The sequence below is a fragment of the Triticum dicoccoides genome, chromosome 3A, assembly GCF_002162155.2.
Source record: "Triticum dicoccoides isolate Atlit2015 ecotype Zavitan chromosome 3A, WEW_v2.0, whole genome shotgun sequence".
NCBI classification, from domain to species: Eukaryota; Viridiplantae; Streptophyta; class Magnoliopsida; order Poales; family Poaceae; genus Triticum; species Triticum dicoccoides.
The window spans coordinates 760016636-760037329 of record NC_041384.1 but is presented as its reverse complement, the minus strand read 5'-3'; the positions used below and the strand labels follow the sequence as shown (position 1 = coordinate 760037329).

The 20694-nt window shown below is 43.0% G+C and overlaps 1 protein-coding gene, 1 long non-coding RNA gene and 1 pseudogene across 2 annotated transcripts; 1 reads left to right on the top strand and 2 right to left on the bottom strand.

Moving 5' to 3' along the window:
* Nucleotides 1-1551: 1551 nt before the first annotated feature.
* On the bottom strand, nt 1552-4739 carry LOC119273709. The gene is made up of 2 exons (XR_005134951.1): nt 4559-4739; nt 1552-1904 (listed from the first exon to the last, which is right to left on the bottom strand). It is a non-coding gene; the product is annotated as an uncharacterized LOC119273709 (long non-coding RNA).
* A 1239-nt stretch (nt 4740-5978) lies between these two features.
* LOC119273320 lies at nt 5979-11275 on the bottom strand (annotated as a pseudogene).
* Nucleotides 11276-18275: 7000 nt separating this feature from the next.
* LOC119270770 (40S ribosomal protein S28) lies at nt 18276-19942 on the top strand. The gene is made up of 2 exons (XM_037552825.1): nt 18276-18408; nt 19515-19942. Exon 2 carries the CDS (start codon nt 19516-19518, stop codon nt 19711-19713), a length of 198 nt encoding a protein of 65 aa, XP_037408722.1. The 5' UTR covers nt 18276-18408; nt 19515; the 3' UTR covers nt 19714-19942.
* The last annotated feature ends 752 nt before the right edge of the window (nt 19943-20694 follow it).

Sequence of the window (20694 nt, the reverse complement as noted above, 5' to 3'; positions counted from 1 at the left end):
ATATATAATGGAACATTATTAGTTTTAATTTTCTTCTTTTCTATTCAAATAATTAATTGATTTAACTTAATTTCACTTTCATATCCAGGTCGATGACAGATGGTTGGCGACATATTACCTTTAGGACATTTAGACCAACAAACGTGTATCCATAAATCAGACAAATTGTGATCACGGTAAGTATCATGCTGAAACAAGTGCCTGGCACAGGGGAATTGTTGGACGTGCCACCGGCCGCTTATCATGGGTTTGGGAACACCCAAGTTGACTAAGTGCACATTTGCAGCCGATTCAGGTTGGATAGTGTACCTGGCACAGTTGCAGATGTCTGGCAATCATGTGACCGTGGAGTATGGTACAGTCACGTGCCATGTACAAGACACAAGACATGTGGGTGCCATGTACAAGGCACAAGACATATGGGTGCCATGTACTCCCTCCGTTCCTAAATATTTGTTTTTTTAGACATTTCAAATGACTACTACATACGGATGTATGTAGACATATTTTAGAGTGTAGATTCACTCATTTTGCTTTGTATGTAGTCAGGGCCGGCCCTAGCATCTTAGAGGCCTTTGTGCGAACTTCTGAACTCCACCGGCCATGGGCCCTCGCCTTGGGACGGCTCTGACTGCCACGACTATCACCAATAATGTTGTGGCAGGTGTGTAGTGGCTGCGACCCGTCGGAAGAACCGACAACGAGATTCATCCAACGAGAAAAATCATTGGTTGCATGATGCCTAATTAGTGGAGTATTGCATGCTTTTTTTAGTTTGAATCGGAGTATTGCATGATGCATGGGGCCTAATTAAAGGAGTGTTGCATGCTTTTTAATTTTGTGGGAAGGAGTATTGCATGCTGCGACTCATACTTGCCAAACTAAATGGGATTTTTGGTTGCATGGAATGGATACACATCTCATACTGCATAGATCCGGCATTAATTGAGATCGATAATCAAGGATATTAGCAGATTGGATGATTTCATGGCCAAAATTTTCGCCGCAGAGTTAATTCCTAGCTTGGTCGCGCAGCGGGAGTAGGTGACTGGCTGAATGGTTGTCTCTTGCTGGTCTTTTTACCTTCTCTATCTTTTCTTCTTCCTAATATGCTTATATATCTACTAGAGACATGCAAACGGATGGGCCCCTGCTTGGGCTGGGCCCTAGGCGGCCGCACTCCTCGCCATGCCCCAGGGCCGACCCTGTATGTAGTCACTTGTTGAAATGCCTAGAAAAACAAATATTTAGGAATGGAGGGAGTACAAGGCACAGGATGCAGAAGCGCTGAGGGGTTTCAACTCTGAAATGGTACGTGCGAGGCACATGAACTGCTTGCATGTGCCAGGCACATGATGTGTAATAGGACAACCGGGAGGAAGCGGTGGCGATGGTGTGATCTATCAATGGTGAACCCACAACATGCTTTGTGATCCTGTATCACGAATTGCTGCCGTTGAAGTTTAGTGTTTATTTTCCAATCATGTTATTGCGCAAGTAAAATCCGAGATGAACTACTCATATTTAGAGCAGACTTTTCAAGGCGGGACAGATGACCATTACTCCATTAGTAAAACCGTGCCAACCAAACTTAGATATAGTCACTGGAGCTGCATATGTCTAAACATCTGCCAGCCAGGACCATGAATCCTGGTCCTCCTATCTCCATGATCGAACATCACTGTAGTTAGCCTTTTTTTTACATTGGTTGCGCCAAGGTGTTTGTTGGGTAACAGCTGTAGTATAGAAATCAACGATTTTGTTTATCCGTCCTGAAGAGTTCTACATTTAACCGGTGCTCTGAATGTGCAGAAGGTTGTCGTTGGAACTGAAATGTGGCAGGATGGTCCTTCGAGATCTCCACATACGGCAGGCGGGTTTTTGCAAAGTGGGCAATCCATGGCCTACATGTTAAGAAACGAAAAATAAGCAATTATATTGAAAAATAACTGTTAAAAACATGTCCATATTTCTGCCATGAATAATAACAAATGTTTATACTACGCCAATAGTTTCCATAAACGTATATGGGTGATATTGAACGCCCGATCACATCAGTTTTAGGTATGCCTGCATGTTCCAGGTCATCGAATATCACAACAAGTATATGGTGTGAGAAATTTAAAAAAAAAATCTCAGGTGTCTGAAACTTATGTTTGGATGTAGCCGCACATATCATCTGGAACAAACATTCATTATGGATTTTTTTTTGAAAGTACGATGAATTTTATAACAAATTCGGAAACTATACGTCCTAATACATAAAAATCAAAACTATGACCCCGTCGGCCTCCTGTTGGCCGAAAAGGGTTTTTTCGGTGCACCGTTGGCCGAAGTGAGCTCTTCTGCCTCCTGTTAGCCAAAGAGTGGCCAGTTGGGCCAAAGATACCAGCTTCGGCTTACTGCTGGCCGAAGAGTGGTCTTCGGCCCTGTGTAGACCGAAGAGTGTGGTCTTCGGCTTCGTGAAGGCCGAAGAGTGCCGGAGCCGTACGCCTCGCTGCAGCTGCATGTACGCTGGTTGGCAGGCTTGCTGCCATATGCATGCAGCAGCCTCTGCTCGTGGATATGGACTCATCTCATATGCATGCTGCTGCACGTACATGTTGTTCCATCCATTGATCTCACATGGCATTATCTAATCATCGCGCAGCTGGCCGTTGGTGCTACTGTATTATCTAATCACCTGCAGCATGTAGTACACGGCTATAAGAGCAACTCCAACCGGCCGACCTAAATCAGTCACGCGTATCTGTTTCGGTTGAAGTGCGTACCCAAACCCAAACCGCGACCGACTAAGCCAACCACGATCTCTAAATTGTTAATGTTTTCGGTTTATAAGGGTAGGTAGACACCACTCTTTTCTTGTAGATGTGCATCTCCTAGATTGATCTTAATAATCGGGCCAGCACGAGCTGCTCACGGCAGAGCAGCGGCGGATGGCGGCGTACGCGGCCGACTCTCCCAATTGGGAGGTCTGGTCCTGCCAACGTTGGGTGCATGCGTCGATCCAAACGTCCTGCCAGCGTTGAGTGCATGCGTCGACCCAAACGAAAAATCGGACACATGCACTCGCTCGGCCGATTCAAACGGCCACTTTTTATCCGTTTGGATCGGCAGGTAGGAGTTGCTCTAACACACACTACTAGTACCGACCATGCACTTGCACAATAATCCTGCACTGCTACTAGTATACGTAGATAGTATATCCACATGCAAAGCACTATTACTAGTCTACATAGATAGTACATGCACACGCGGTACCGTCTCCATCACCAGATGAACAGGCACGTGGTGGACGTACAAACTTTGCATGCCATGTGAGATCGATGGATGGGTGGATGGAACGACGGGTCAATTCCAACGAGTCTGTAACTGCAGCGAGGCGAACGTCTGGGACATGCATTAGTACATGCGATTAGATAATCAGTAGCACCAAGCCACCAACGGCCAGCTGCGCGTGATTAGATAATGCCATATAAGATCGATGGATGGAACGGCAAGGTACGTGCAGCTGCATGCGTGTGAGATTGAGTCCATATCCACGAGTAAAGGCTGCTGCATGCATATGGCAGCAAGCCAGCCAGCCAGTGTACGTGCAGCTGCAGCGAGGCAAAGGGCCTGGATGGCTCCGGCACTCTTCGGCCTTCACGAAGCCGAAGATCACTTTTCGGTCAACAGTAAGCCGAAGTTACTATTTTCAGCCCAGCTGACCACTTTTCGGCCGACTGGAGGCTAAAAAGCTCACTTCGGCCAACACCCGCGAGAGGCCGACGGGTTATAGTTTTGATTTTTAAACATTAGGGTGTATAGTTTTTGAATTTGCTATAAAATTCGTCATAATTTTAAAAAAAAATCTTCATTATGCACAGATGAATGTTTCTTGAAAACATCATGATTTTGGAGTGATGCAAATACAATAAGATATGTCCAGATTACGCTTAATCTGGAAATACAAATACCACGGCGAGCCACGCCTTTTTGTATCTAGGTTTTTGAGTGGGTATAAATAAATCATATTATGGCCGGAGTATCAAAATATAAAAGCATCTAGATGTGCTCTAGTTATTGCACATCTAAGTGAGTGAGTTAAGCATAGAAAGAAAAAGAAAAAAGAAAATATCTACACGAATCTCAACATAAGATCAATGACATAGGACTTAGATGTGCAATACTTATAGCACATCTAGATGTGCTTTAGCAAAACTGAATATAAAAATGTAGTAACTGTCGGGCACCATGGATGAGATGGGTATGGCATGTTCTGCCGAACTGCGACATTCAGCAATAATACGCCTGGAACCGGGGGGAAAAGATATATTCATGCATAAGTTTATGAAATGAATCAGGCCAAATAAGCGTCGAATCGTAAATCCAGCGCTCTACACCAACGCCCCTCACACCATTTTTTCCTTCCTCGCTCGTGCTAATAAATGGAAACTACCGGATTTAGAACGGGAAGATGATGACTGGATTTAGTTTCGGGAGGCAAAGAAATGAATCTTTCTTTCTCTGAGGAAACTATCGAATCTAGCGGAGGCATAAAGGGGACGGCGCATACCTGGGATCCGGGCGAAACGAGACCCTCGCGTTCCAGCCGCCAGTCCTGAATCAGGTTCCTCCCGCCTCCCGTCAATGGATGAAGAGGAGTTCTTTGGGGGATATGGATGGGCGGACGCTCGCGTTCCTGGGGAATAGGAGCGGGCAGACGCTCGGGCGCCCGGGGATAGATCCGCCGCCGCCCCCCCTCCATCGATCTGCCGGCTTGCTAAGAATGGATCGCCAGTCGCGGTTCCTATTTCACCTTTCTTTCGTCCAACCTTCCATATATACGTCCCACTCTTTCCTTATCCTTTTTTATTTTTTCCACCCATATTTGATTTTTCTCTCATCCATTCAATTGTCTCATATTTATTAACTTATCAAAATAAATACATATTTTGTTGGCAAGTCATTAAATCTCTACTACTTAAAAAGAACGTAAGATTCTCATTTCATCTCTCTTTCGTCTAACTTTTCATATATACATCCCACTCTTTCCTTATCCTCTTTGATTTTTTCCTCCCATATTTGATTTTTCTCCCATCCATTCAATTGTCTCATGTTTATTATCTTACCAAAATAAACACATATTTTGTTGGCAAGTCATTAAATTCTTACCAAATAAGTGCTTAACAATAAAATGGCAAAGAAATCATGACGATTGCATACAAAGATTTGGTAAGATTTTAGCGTATCAATATCCCTATACTTAAAAAGATCGTAAGGTTCTCATTTCACCTCTTTTTCGTCCAACCTTCCATATATACGTCCCACTCTTTCCTTATTCTTTTTGATTTTTTCCTCCCATATTTGATTTTTCTCCCATCCATTCAATTGTCTCATGTTTATTAACTTACCAAAATAAATACATGTTTTGTTGGCAAGTCATTAAATTCTTACCAAATAAGTGCTTAGCAATAAAATGGCTGATAAATCATGGCGATTGCATACAAAGATTTGATAAGATATTAGCGTATCAATATATTAATATACGTGGATTCTCAAAACCAATAATACAATAATAGATATGTAGTCAGGGGCTAATCTACTAAAATGTTTATACTCCTGTTGCAACGCACGGGCAATTGCCTATAGAAGACAAAAATGTGCAGAGCCTACCCGTGATGCTGTTACCCTACGACGAGGGTAATACGTAGGCTAAACCAGTATTCCTGTCGGACATCTCTAGGTAAACCGCGACTATTCGACCGCCAGGATAACGCGGCCCCGGCGCAGGTGCTCGAAAAATCCGCGTCCCTTTCTAGTCTGAGTGCACGGCCGAAAAAGGAAGATCACAGGATGCTCCTAGGAAGTTGTGCGCCCCATCCTTCTCCCTCCAGCAGTGCCGTTTGCGATCCGATCGATCTCTCCAGGTCCTCATATGGCCCACAAAATCACAAAACGATTTTATTAGGGTTAAATCACACACGTAGATCGCCTCAGGCTTCCACACTCCACGGCTCCTCCTCCTCCTGCCCGGCCTGCATGGAAGATTTAGTAGTATTCTCTAGCCTGTATGGAAGATTTAGTAGTACTAGTAAGCTTGCACGTGCAATGCACGTCTCGATTAATGCTCTTTTTAGACATACATCTACTTCTATCAAATACCCCTTGCCAGCATGTATCGTATCGTATATTGGCAGTTCTCGATGGTACTGTAAGAAGATGACAAGAAGAAAAAACAGCCATGGTAACGTTCATCATATGACATGGTACCATACTTTTCAAGTTAGTAAGCTTGCACGTGAAAAATCACGTATATAGATAAAATGATCCAATCATAGAAGTTAGAAATATTACAAACATATTTATACTTGAAGTTTTAGAAAAGCTATAATCAAAAAAAACTTTTTAATGTACAAAGGCATTGAATTTAACTTCCCGGCTTTATTCTCATTGTTCTTGCGCTGCCGTTGATTGTTCTTTCGACCTATATATATACTCCCTCCGTTCCTAAATATACACATGGAGAGTGAATCTACAGTCTAAACTACGTCTATATACATCTGTATGTACTCCATATTGAAATTTCTAAAAAGACTTATATTTAAAAACGGAGGAAGTATATGCCAGCGGGATAAAATGTACGTTATACTCTCAACTTCCTACAATCCAATCATGTAAATGGTTATGGAGAAGTAGATGCACAATGAAAAAAAAGGTTTTTGCATGGTTACTGTTTTTTGACAGGCTCAACACCAAGGACATGCTAGTGAGAAGGCACCGGAGGTCCCCAAGTGATGATAATCTCTATGTTATATGTAACACATACCTCCATGAAGATAGGACCCATCTGTTTTTCCAATGTAATTAATTTTAGCTACAGGGTTTGGAATTACCTTCAGATTGACAGGACCCATGGCTCTGATGTCCATCAATGCATATATCAAGCAAGGTCAAGGTTTGGGCATCCTTTGTTCTTCGAGTTTATGCTCATGGCAACTTGGAACATTTGGATATTAAGGAATGGAAGAACTGTCAGGGGAGAGCGTGCTTCTTTTGCTACCTGGAAATGTAAATTTGTACATGATATTCATCTTCTAGCGCATAGGCCTAGAGATAGCATCAAACAACAGGTCTTAGCTTGGGTCAACACCCTCATGTAAATATAGGTAGGTATAATGTAGATTCCTTCTAACTTCTGGACTTGAGACTGGCTGGTCTGCTCGTACAGTGGTTAACTCTTTTATTTCATTAATAAAGGGTTGTGGTCCTTGCTCCATAGTAAATATTCAAAAAAATGTACATTATCACAACCTTAATATCATCACAATTAATATGAGTACAAACGGAATATAAGCTTAAGTACTGCTAAAAAAATCAGGCAAGGATGAAAATTATGATAGTAAAAACAGTTCTTCTGCTTACAAATACTCCCTCCGTCCACGAATAAGTGTACATCTAGCTTTTGTTTTAAGTCAAAGTTTTAAAACTTTGACCAATTTTATAGGAAAAAGTAGCAGTATTTATGGCACTAAATTAGGATCACTAGATTCATTTTGAAATGTAGTTTCATAATATACCAATTTGATGTCATATATGTTACTACTCTTTTCTATAAAGTTGGTCAAAATTTTAAAACTTTGACTTAGCACAAAAGGTAGAAGTACACTTATTCGCGGACGGAGGGAGTACCAATGAAGCAAATCACAAGGGCACCAGTGGTGGACTACCCATGAGCGCCTTGCCTGCGAAGGACCTCCTTGATCACCATGCCAAACTGGCAGCCGTTCCCGGTGACTGTGGTTCAGGATTCATGGACGACCACGGCGGTCATCGTCGGTATCGACGGTTCAGGCCTATTGAAGAAGAAGCATCTGACCGTGCTACCTGGGCGTGGTTAACACTACCTAGAACTTTAGACTTCTTTTGTTGTCGGGCGACACGAAGTTTCGCGAGGAATTTTGCTTTCTTCTTATACAATGGTTGGCTACTTTTCTTTTCAAGTTTGTGAGTATGGCTACTTTCTGCATTCCCATTGGCAGATGAGTTCGTTAGGTCCTCAATCGAGGAACAATCCCCTGACACAAATGGATGTGCATCTGGATAATTCTTGTTGATCTGTGTTTTAAAGCACAACTGTCAAATAAGTTTTAACATATGAGAAGAAAAAATTCGAAGGAGCCTCAACCCTGACCAGGCATGGGAACCATGATTTTATAAATATATGACACTAAAGAATTGCAATTTCCATATATCTCTATCATATATGGACTACTAAAAAATAATAGAAAGCTCATAATTTCGAAACAGTTAATTGAAAGTATAATAGTACTATAACAGAAGCAATGCAAGAATCAAAAATTGCAAATGGTTAAATACAAAGGATAATAAGACAAAAAAGGTTAATTGAATGTATAAAACACATAATTCTATTTTCTATTCTATTGTTTCCAAGTGTGAAAGACAAGCTACAGAAAGAATCACGTTGCAGCTATCGTGATTTTATCAAGAGTCTAAAACCGTGTGGAAGTATAAATGGGTATTGAACAGACATATTTAAACTGGCCAACATTGCAAAAGAAAGGTGAATACTTGCATATTTTTTAAACTGATAATAGAAGTCAGGAAGCATCCGTAAATTACCAACGGTCGGAAGGGGAGGAGACGACCGATGTTGCGACAGCCGCTAGCTCAAGTTCGTCCAAGTGAAGGCAATCTGGAGTCTCAAGAGACTAAACATTCAGCATTGGAGAAACTGCAACCAGAGAATATCGCAGGCACTCGCACATGCCAACTTTGAGATCATTTTGAATTCAGTTATAGACAAATCACCATGGCACAACACGGCGTAACAATTATACTAACAAGGCTGGAACAAGGCTGTGTCGGACAAAACATGAAGGACATATAGAAGATTACATTTAGATCTTTCACTGAAGAATGGAAACAGAACAAAAAATGCAACAATCAGATCAGAACCACGTAAACCTACAGACCTCAAAATTGCATCACAAGTTGTATGCTCGTTTTTCTGGCCTGTAGGTTTTCCTGCTTCTCCCCGGACGGACCAGACTCGCTTTTCTGGCCGACGATGTAGAACAGCGCGCAGGACAGGACCACACTCAGCGCCAGAGAAGCACCAAGAACAGTGAGGACGGACGCTGTAGATCCTCCCACTCCCGTCGGGATCACCTGGCGCCGCCGCTGATGACGACGGCGCGCTACACGAGGCTCAGAGGCGGCTGATCGCGGTGCGTAGTCTACATGCACGGGCGGCATGGCGGCTCGCGTCCCGACTTGGATTGAACAGACAAAGCGTTAATTTTTTTCATGATTCTGAAAACTGTCAACGCCGTGCGGCAGAAGCGTTAGTTTATTTCATAAATTACTCTGGCCTTATCAGATGAAGTAAGAAACGTAACCAAGAATGGGATGCATCGTATTGCTGATCTTACCGGGATACGCCGACGACAACACAAATAATTGGACATCAGAAATCACATGTGAGGGTCTGATGCTTACATTGATTTGTTTCTACGTGCAGCGCGTCAGAAGAACTCCTCGACGATCACCTCTCTTTTGTCAGCGCGATGGAGAAGCCCCTGCTCGGTTCCGTCGGTGGCGTCGCTTGCTGAAGTGACCGGAGCAGAGGGGTGGTGTAGAGTGCAGGCACAGGCCCGGGATTGCCATGTTCGAGCAAGTCCTCTCCTACTCCGGTCACAGGGTGTAGGGTGTTGAGTCATGGACGCTAGCAGGGACATGGGGCCGCCGTTCTTGGAGCAAAGCAAGGCAGCGATGCAGGGGATGGAGCCGAAGATTTGGCCGCGTGATGGTGCCGGTTTCCAGAGGCGGGCCAGGCGGCGGCCATGAGCATGAAGACCATGTGGGAGGTTTGGGCGGGGCAAAGACCACGCAAGCGGGAGAGAAGGGTGGTGGTGCGGGAAGGGGCTGGTGGGGGCGAAACTACCTGATGGTTTGCGAGGGTAATAGGAGATCGTGGGCGGGCGTGACGATGGAGAGGGGATCCAGAGGCCTTTTTTCTGTAGGAGCTAAACAAACATGGTTATAACCAATGGCAGTGGTGGGTAATTACAGTGTTAAACATGTTTGATGCCACAAGCCGATTTGGACCATTAGATCAGCATGGTTGATGGTTGAGATGATTTGGTTCTCCGCCCTTTCGTGCTTTTATAGGGTAGTAGATTCTGTAGCCTGGATGGAGTCTGATGCTTAACCTGAACAATCTGGACGTTGGTGAAGACAGCGGCGAAGCGCTCGGCGACCTCCCGGCCAAGGGGCGCGCCACCGACGGCGATGACGAGGAGAAAGGAGAGGTCGCGGCGGCGTGCCTCCTCGGACTTTATCATGGCCGCCAGGACGGGCCGCGCCGCGGGCAGCAGCGTGATGCGGTACCGCTCTATCACACGCAGCGGCACCGAAGTCGAAGCGCTCCATGAGCACGGCCGTGTCCCCCATGGACATGGAGCGCAAAACCATCATGAACCCGAAGACGTGGAACAGGGGGAGTGGGAGCAGCGTGAAGGCCGGCGGAGGAGCCGCCTTTGCGCCTGCACAGGACAGACTCTCGTACGCATCGGACCCGAGGACGATGCACCTGACGTGCCCGGGCAGCTTGGCGGCGACCTCGGGGGCCGCGAACGCGACGACGGGCCTAAAGAGGGCAACCTGGTACGCGTACTCCTTGGGGGTTGAGGCCGGGTTGGCGGGGGACACGACCTGTGTTTTGAATTTTGCCCGAAAAAATTGGATTTCGGCCGAATTTCGGCCATCTCGGCCTGGGGCGAAATCTATCTTTCGGGCTAAACTGGTCAAATTTGACAAATCTTGGTTAAATTTTAGTCAAATTTTGGTGAAAATTTGGTCAAAATTTTTAAAAATGGCCAAAATTCGGCCATCTCGGCTGGGGCGAGAAAATCTCAAACCGAAAATCAAAACACAGGACACGACGCCGTCGATGGACATGAGCCCGAGTGGAGCACGGGGACCTCGAGGCCCGAGGGCGCGATGACCAAGGCAACGTCCCCAGGCGGAGGCCGAGGGAGGACCAGAGGCCGCCTGCAAGGGAGCGGGCGGAGGCGATGACGGACGTGTAGGAGACGACAATGCCTGTGGCGTCGTCGACGAGCGCGGGGCGGTCGGGGAGGCGAGGAGCAAGAAGGCGTAGGCCGCGGCCGCGGCCGTGAGCTGGAGCGAACGCTGTGGAGGTCCGAGTGGCCGCACAAAATCCGTTGGGCGGGTCCATCCCCGCGGGCGCCGCCGCCAGTTCGGCCATTGGGAGTTTTACTTTGTTGTGGTGTTTTTGACGAAGAAAGGCGTAGAACAGGAGGAGGAGTGATGTGGCTTATCCCAGTCCTCCCCGTTGCAACTGGCAGATTGCAATGGAGGCAGCGGCGACAGCAGAGGGCGGCGGAGGGAGGTGGCGGCGGGGACGGACTAGGTTGGGGCGGTCCGACCAGGTGGGAAGGGTCGCACGATCCGACCAGATGGGGAGGGGGCAGCTGTTTTATGTGCGTAATTTGCAAAAGACCCCCTGTTTTCCTGCGTATTCAAGCGGCTGGAGATGAGGTAGCAGTCAGCGCCCACGTGGCACGAGTTGACGCTGCCAAATCAGCGAATACATAGACCAAACAGTATAATGGACCGTATGTGAACCCCTAGGACAAGTTTAGGGATGGTATTTCGGGTATTTTGTACTACAGGGACTAAAGTGGTCATCGACGCAAGTTAAAGGACCTATAGTGAATTTTTCTCTTTAGAAAAAGAGCAACTCTAACAACGCCCTTAAAAATCTTTCTGTAAAACTAGTTTTTGGACTTTCCTTGAAAGTTAGGGGAAGTTTTCCAAAAGCAACTTTTGTCAGTTCCCCTCAACTTCCTCCTAATCATTTTTATTTTATTTTTAAGGGTTTTTATCATTTATGTCATTAATTGTGTCTCATTACTCAGTTTTGCCATCAGAATTTACAACTACTCAAAAATGCCATCGTTCAATGAGATGCTTGCTCAAAAATGTCATTAGATACCTCAAAATTTCCATCGTTCCATTAGATGTTTTCTCAAAAATGCCATTAGACAACATTATTGTCAGGTCAAACCCATTGAAAATGTTATATGACCATAATACTCCTAGACCCACATGTTAGCTTTCTCAATCTTACAATAATAAGTGTGAACCTCACTTGTTAGGAGTAAGCAAGCGAATAATTCTAGAGGAAAATATGTATGTTGTTAGGATCAAGTGGGATACACACTTTTTCGTAATGAGATAGAGGGAGAGATGACATGTTGGTCCATGTATATTTTGGTCATTATAATATGGTAAACAAGGTTTGAGCTGACAGTAATGGTGTCTAGTGACATTTTTAAGCAAGCGCCTAATAGAGTTGCATTTACCCCAGCGCGAGAAAGAATTAACAAAATACCTGAAGACACATTGCAAGATCATGCTGGAACTCGGTTTTAGTGTCAACTTGCATTTTGTTCTCAAAAAGCAGTTTTATTAACTCTGAATAAAGAATGCACAAACCCTCTGACTTATAATAGTCTGAGCATCAGAAACAGATTGAAAAACAGTAAAACTGAGCCACCTAGGCCCCTCCACAGCGATTTGGCTCTCTAAACCGTCGGATTAGTTCATTCAACGTTGTCGATTGTCCCGTCGTTTCACTGTGCATGCCCGACAGCCTTTTACCACTCCACCTCAAGCGTCCCGGACGGCCCAACACTAAATGGGCTGCTGCTCCGATGAACGACTTGGAGGCCCTCTAATGCACTGACGTTGTGTAGCCTGCGATCGTGAATAGACGGTTGGTGTCAGCGCAGAGGCAGGGGAGGGAGCACGCGAGGGCCGCATGCCTCTCCAGGTGATGGCGGCGGCGACGGCCTCCTCACACCACCGCACACCTTCCCTAAAACATATACCCGACCGCCGTACACGTTCCCTGAGCAGCAGCAGACCACCGCATCCTCTACTTCCTCTTGTCCTCCCATCCTCCATCACTGTTCGAACAACATCGACCCCCCGACGGCAGGAAGAAGATGCCCCTCATGGTTTCCCGGTAGCTTCCTTTGATGCTAAGGTGCTCGCTGAAGGGGAAGAAAAAGAAGCGATGAAGAATAGATGGTGTGCAGACGCCGCTGAAACCCTCTGAATTAGCCCCTCCCACCACTTCCATCTGAGGCTCGGATCCAATTCTTGCAATCAACTCCAAAGGGATCTCTCTGGCGACGGCGATGTATTTCCGGTGAGCGACATCCAGTTTCTCCAGTGTGCTCACTTCAGGAAACAAACACATGAGGTACGAGCACTGTAAATCCCTTTTTCCTTGTACTTCCTCTGAACTTGAGTCACACGAGTGTTTTTCAGGTGGTCACTACACCATGAGGAGATACAGACTAGAGTTTTCTCTCTGATTAGGTGAATGTATTTTCTTGACTGATTCTTACGGGTCACACAATTCTTATCTGCCCGTCTATTGCTGCCAGGCCTCAGCAGTCAGCATATTATGCGCTTTTCTTAATTCTGAATTTCCAATTCTATTTGGATTGGATGCAATGAGTCATATTCAAAGACATCCTCGCATTCATTAGAACTGAAGTAGTATATACCCATGATTCAAAACAACGGTACCCGTAAACCACCTGCTAATGGTAAAAATTATTGGCAAATGGGTATGTAGTGTCAGTGTTAGTTCAGTGGACCGGTCAATCAAACCCGACCTTGAATTTGTAAATACGTTCTATCAGAAGGAAGGATCGCATTTCTATATATTCGTCCCTTGGGTGTTCAAATGCAAGTAGACACAAAATCATTGGTGTTTTACTGCTTCAGAGTGTTAGAACTGAACTTGAAGTTACGTATTCAAGCAGAGTTCTTGCTTAATTAAGCAATCATTCTTCTGTCAAAATATCAAACATTCTTTCTCTATGGCTGTGGACTTGAAGCAATGTATCTCGAACCATTAAAAATATATAATTCATTTTAAATTCCCATATATCATTCAGATATTTCTAATATTATTTTTAGAATGGACGGACGCGGCAACGCGAGCCTTGATGGACTAGTCTAGTATTATAGTTGGGGCCATGGAACTGGGAGAACTCCTGCATTAGATATCATGGTTAAGAACATTGCATGTCATGGTTAAGAACATAGACAATGATGCTACTAAATAAAAAGCCATGGACAAATTATTTATGAAAAGAACGAGGACCATTGGATATCATGGTTAAGAAAATTGCAGAAGAATGATGCTACTAAATAAACATGCATAGACTAATTATTCTATGCAAAGAATGAGGCTGATCCATTCATCCCATGTATACAATATTAGTAAGAAAATATTTGGTACTTGCCTATACCATTTACTTGACTGTATCTACTCAACTGTCGATGTATATTTACTCCACTCCTTGCCCTCCCATGCAGCAAACTATTTATCAAACTCGGTCGGGGGCTTCTTCGTCAAAACAACGATCTTCCCAATATAGCCTAGATCTTGAATATACTACACGAATTGTAGTGTAGTATTAATGCATCTGAACCATTGCGTCACAAAAATAAACGACCAAAATTTATTTGATGTATTGTAAAAGGACTCTATAATACCAAGCAGTATGCAAACAAGGCATACTTATGTAGAAGGATAAATGATATAATTAATCTTAACGAAAGACATCTCGTACGAGTGATGTCCAAAGGCACATAGGTTTATTCTTTGATTTCCCCGGTGGCGGTCTTCACTTGGCCAACGGTTTACACAACGTGGCACATGCATTAATTTGATAATACAATAAAATCGGACTACTTGTTTCACTAGTATAAACACAAAGACAACCAATATCACGAGCCCGTGGGAACTTCATTCCTAAATAAATATAGTGCATCACCAATCCTGGAAGTGAATCTGGGATTTAGCCATGTGCTTAGACCCAATATACCTGTCTTAAAGATAGAGAACAATTATATAACCAATCTGACCCTTCCTAGTTCTAACACGAGAGCTCTTTCATCGATGCATTTGAATAATTACATGAATCGTGGTTTAAGGAGGGGGGGGGGCTATGGCCCCCCTATTCTTCATTTTCTTCCTCGGTTCTTTCTTTTCTTCGATTCTTCTTTTCAAGAAAAAACAAAGAGGTGTACTGGACGACTCGCATAGTAAAGTGTAGTAAATTTATTCAACATTCTTGGGAGCCGAACTTCTTATCCATGGTCATTAATGAGAACTCGGTGCGACTGTGTTGGTCATGCCGATAAGGAGGAGGACATAGAGGCACGTACCCAACACAACTCTCTGGGACTCCCACTAGGAACCCATTGGACTCCATCCTCTGCTGCTAGATATATGTACCATTGAAACCTTTCATCATATTAGATGAATACGACTTGGTTCATCTAGCTACATGTTGTAAAATGTAAAAATGTGATACTAGTTTATTACTATAATTTCAGAGAGGTGTATTTTTGTATTACTATTATTGTTGTAAATCAGAGTAGATCAAGACAATTCTAACTAGATACTCATAGCCAGTCACACAAGTATTTTAGGAAGCAAAATTGGCACTATACTATGTAGTAAATCATGCCTAGAGTTCACTTACTGTGAACAAAAGCCCGAGCCTCCCGCGTCTGCTGGAGCTGAGCATGCAATTTGGTAATCGTCTCCTCTTGGTCCCTTTCATGATGGATCCAATAGTCTCGCCCTATGTGCATGTTGGGCGAATTTTAACTCCAGAGTGCATACGCAAATATCCTTGTTCTTGATCTCTTGGTTTGCTTCGTGAAACTTGTGTTGCAACCAAAAGGCGCTATATATACCATTGGGTTGAAGGCTACAATCTAGTAATTAGAGGAATCATGATTAAGGTACTCGTCGGGTAGGCGTAGTGGGGATGGGGGTGGGGGTCTAAAGGATGTATGGTGTCCTTAGGGACATGTATACATAGACTTCTCAACTGTCATCTTCAAGGTCAAGTTGACCCCAATAGGGGAGCAGCGATAGTGGGGCGTCGGCTGCTAGTTCTGGCGGTTTTAGTGGTCATTCGGTGGTCTCAGAATTGTGATGTATTATTTCATATGTTTGAGGTGCTTTGTATTTTTAGTGAAATTTTGATAATAGATCGTGATAATTTTTGCAAAAAAGGATGTATGGTGGTTCGTTTTTTCAGGCAAATATACATGTTAAATGTATTAGCTTCTATACTGATGTTGCATCTCTATAGTTTTTTCTTTTACTTATTCATGTCAAATATGCTAATGCGTCAGAATTTAGATTTGTTGATATTGTTGCTCGTATTTTGGTACTCCAATTTGGAAGTATTGTTTTACAGGAAAAAAAGTAGTATGAGAACCAAGCTAGAAGGGTGAGAAGGGCAAGATAATCCTCAACCTGAAGTTTAAATAACTTATTTGCTTGTTAGAACAAATTTCATGTGAGATACCTATATATGTAAATCATTGGAACATATTTTTTAGCTTCTTCCAGATGTGCCAATTTCTCAAGGAAACTCCCCTTTTTTTACCTTAGGTATCCACTTCTGAAACGTTCGCATGAGCATCGCCTTGTATTAGGATAGAAAGATATACGTCAAAAAATATAAAAAAAGATATATCATAGTTCATATTCTCTTCCCGACATTTATAATCATAGGGAGTTAGGGACATCGGGTTTTATTTCTGGTACAAGGTGCCAAATTGATGTACTTCTATAGGATTTCAGGATGGGTGTATCACACCCCTTGTTCCGATTGCATTCAGCTGTAAATGTCATGGCCTATGTTTATTGTGATCAAATGGTGCACATGTAGTGTGTCACTTGTCAGCAACTGAGAAGGTGAAGAGTGACATTTGCAATGGGCAACTCTTAACTAGTGATTTCCTATGTATAGCGATAGATATCCGTCCAATCGCCCGTTCATCGTCCAAGTTGGGCTGGCCAAATAAGAGGCAAATGGGAGGGATTAGCTGGAACGGTTTGGGGTCCAATCCGGTTTTATCGGTTGAATCTTCTAGACGGTTCCTGCCAAGTTTTTTTTTCATTTATTTACTAGTTCTTTTTGTGGTTTTCATTTTTTGTTTTCTTTGATTTATTTTTCTTTTTTGGTTCTTTTTTTGACAATTTTTTTAAAATATCCAAAAAATGTCCAAGACCTCAAAAAATGTTTTCTTTTCCAAAAAATCTTGTGTTTAGAAAAATTATCCATGTTTTTTTTTCAAAATATTCAGTTTTTAAATTACTTGAAATTTCAGTAATAATTTATAATTTAAAAATGGTTACATTTCTTCAATAAGTGTGTGCATTTTCCAAAGAAGGTTCTGGATATGCAAAATTTTACTCGGAATTTCAAATAATGTTTAAAAATTCAAAAAAGTTGACACTCTACAAAATTTGTTTGCATACATTTTGTGATTTCATGAAAAATGTTTCATATCCATGGATTTTTTTGGATCCATGAACATTTTCCAAATTTGCAAGTAGTTTTTGTTTTTCACGAACATTTTTTGAAATATGTAAATAATTTTAGATTTTTCGAAAATTTGTTTGAATACATGAACATTTTTAAAAAAAATTACTCAGCATTAGAAATAATGTTTAGAAACTCAAAAAGTTGACATTTTACAAAATTTGTTTTGCATACATTTTATGATTTCATGAACATTTTGCATATCCATGGAGTTTTTGTTGGATCCATGAAGATTTTTCCAAATTTGCGAGTAGTTTTTGGTTTTCATGAACATTTTTTGAAATATGAAAATAATTTCAGATTTTTTTGAAAAGTTGTTTGAATAGATGAACATTATTTTTTCAAATTTTAATCACTATGAGAAATAATGTTTGAAAACTCAAACAGTTGACATTTTACAAAATTTGTTTGCATACATTTTCTGATTTCATGAACATTTTGCATATCGATGGAGTTTGTTTTGGATCCATGATGATTATCCAAATTTGCGATTAACTTCATGCTTTTTTTCAAGTTTATGCTTTTTTTCACGATGAACATTTAAATTCATGCTTTTTTTCAAGTTCTCAGAAAAAATAGAATTCGTGAACAATCTTTTGAATCCGTGTGCAACTTTTAAATTCCTGAATATTTTTTTATATATCAAATTCATGATTTTTAAATAGATGAAAGCGAAACAACTCGAAAAAAAATTGATGTACGCTCGCTCGCTCTTTTTCAGTCGAGTTGTCTCGCGCGCTGGTTTAGGCCCATTAGCACAGGAGCGACGCGGCCCTGGAGCCCAATCTTCTGCAAGGCCGCCGGCAGCGTATAAGAATTGGACGAGCGCTAGGGTTCCACCCTCTCTTCTCTCCCCCCTCCCTGCGCCGCCGCCTCCGTCCGTTGTAGCACAAGCTTGCGCCGCCTCCTCCGTCGTCCCATCCCCAACAGCCGAAGAAAGGTTCCTATCCCCTCCTCCATCCCTCCCCTACGCCTCCTCACGGCCGGCTCTACGGACCTGTCGGTTTCGTTTTCTGTGCTGGATCGATTTAGTTACTGTGATTGATTTCGTTGCTAGTTGAGATTCCCGGCATGTCTAGTTTGATGCGTACTACTGATGATTCTGAGAGATGCTTGTTTCATCTTCCGCTTCCAGTGCCTAGTTTTGTGCCGATATTGGCAGCTACTCTTTAGATCTCGAAATATGCCTCGGGGTGGTTCTTGCTGAAGATTTGTATAGTATAGAGGAGGAATCGGGCCTTATTCTGTGTAAAACGTAATTATTGTTGGAGCCATCTTTGGACGGCGGCGACCATAGGCATCAGCGTCTCTTGAACTCGACTTGGTGCCGGTCATCTGTGTGCGCGCTCTTTGATTTGCAGTATGCAGGGGGCTAGAGTAAAGTGCAGAAATTTGAGTGCCTAGTTCTCAGGTCTCAGCTCCCAGCTTGATTGATACTTCATGTTATTAAATCTGAACCAGTGAACATATGCGGTTGAAAATGATACGTTTCTGAAAGTTAGATTGCATCTAAACAGAGGCAACTCTGCATTGTTTCTGAATCACATTTCAGTAAAAAGTTAAATGGAATGTGGTAACAAATGCACCAAAAGATCAAGCAGGGTCACTGCTGTAGATTGCAGTGGCATGGATATTTAGACCACATTGCTTGTGGACACTCAATCTGCAATACATCAGGCCTTATTATAAGTAGCGAAACCATGGACTGACGAGGCTCAGCCACATAGGGACCTGACTGAGTCATTATATTCTAGTTTCTTGTATGTGTCCAGCCGGCTCAGAGCACCGTCTGGCAGAGCCTTCGTACTGTTGCTGATCACTTCCCTTGATTGTTTAAGCTCAGTCTTGCCTGCAGTCAGCTCATTCTTCAGCTTCTGTTTTTCATGTATTCTGGCAACACACAGTAGACATGTTCCTGTATGATCTATCTCAAGTGCAATGGAATTGTATGTACACTAGCTGTTCTGCTTGAAAGTGCATCTGAATGTTAGTTGTTTCTGATGGTTTTTGCCTAATGCAATCAATCCTTTGCGATGGTTTGTGCAGCATGGACACGCAGGTGAAGCTCGCGGTTGTGGTCAAGGTGATGGGCCGCACGGGGTCGAGGGGTCAGGTGACCCAGGTGAGAGTCAAGTTCCTGGATGACCAGAACCGTCTCATCATGAGGAACGTCAAGGGACCCGTCCGTGAGGGGGACATCCTCACCCTGCTCGAGTCTGAGCGGGAGGCCAGGAGGCTGCGCTAAGAAATTTCTTCCTTCATACCTGTCTGTCTTCGGGAAGAAGAATGCTGTACTGTTGCCTTCTTAGTCTACTGCTTTCGTTATTTGCCTAGCTATGTGGAGGTGTAATGAGTCTTGTTCTGTTGCCTAAATTAAAGTGCACTTGATGTTGTGAGACTTGATCATTGTTGCAGACCTCTTGGTAATATGAACCGTGAATCGTCTATATTAGATCCTATATGATTTGAAATCATCATGTGCCTGTGGTGTGTTCTGGTTCTTTGCGTGTTATTTTACCGGAACCAAACTCGTGGAGAATTGGGACATTTTACCGGAACCAAACTCTGGTCATCCAGGAGAGTTGGGACATTTGACATGTCTGCCAGCCCAAAAACCCCACTAAGAGCCATCCGAACTCCGCCCCTTGAATATGTGCACCCTTGAAGACCACCAGTCGCTGGGAACCGGATCCTCTAACATTGAGAAGGAATGTCACCGTGTTAGGCCAGTGTAAAATGAAGAAGAAAAGTTGAAGACTGTTAGTAGATAATTAATAGTTTGTTTAGTATTGGTATTTACTGTAGATATAAATAATTTAATTTTAATTTTATTTCATCGTCAATTTGTTTGCATATAATAATTACTATAAATGTGTACGGTAGATCATCAAATTGCAAATTAATTTAAATCATTTTAGACATAATCATATGAATAGAAAAAGGAAAGTTAGAGTATTGTAGCTTCTCTAACATTCCTTCTTAATGTTAGAGGATCTGGTTCCCAGTCGCTGCCCCCCTTGAAATATGCTGGCGTTTTGACGGCAGCACAGGTATCATCTGCCCTGCAGATGCTGTCCAGGTATAATCCTTGTCAAACAAACATACGTTTGACTTTACACAAATTAATGCACTTCATATTCTACAACGGAGGTAGTATGATTGAGCGTACAAGATTATTAATTCCTTACATAATATAAACGACTTGGGTGAATAAAATGGGGACATC

What these genes read in the sequence shown, in the direction of transcription:
- LOC119270770 (XM_037552825.1), top strand. Translation starts at nt 19,516, where the DNA reads ATGGACACGCAGGTGAAGCTCGCGGTTGTGGTCAAGGTGATGGGCCGC.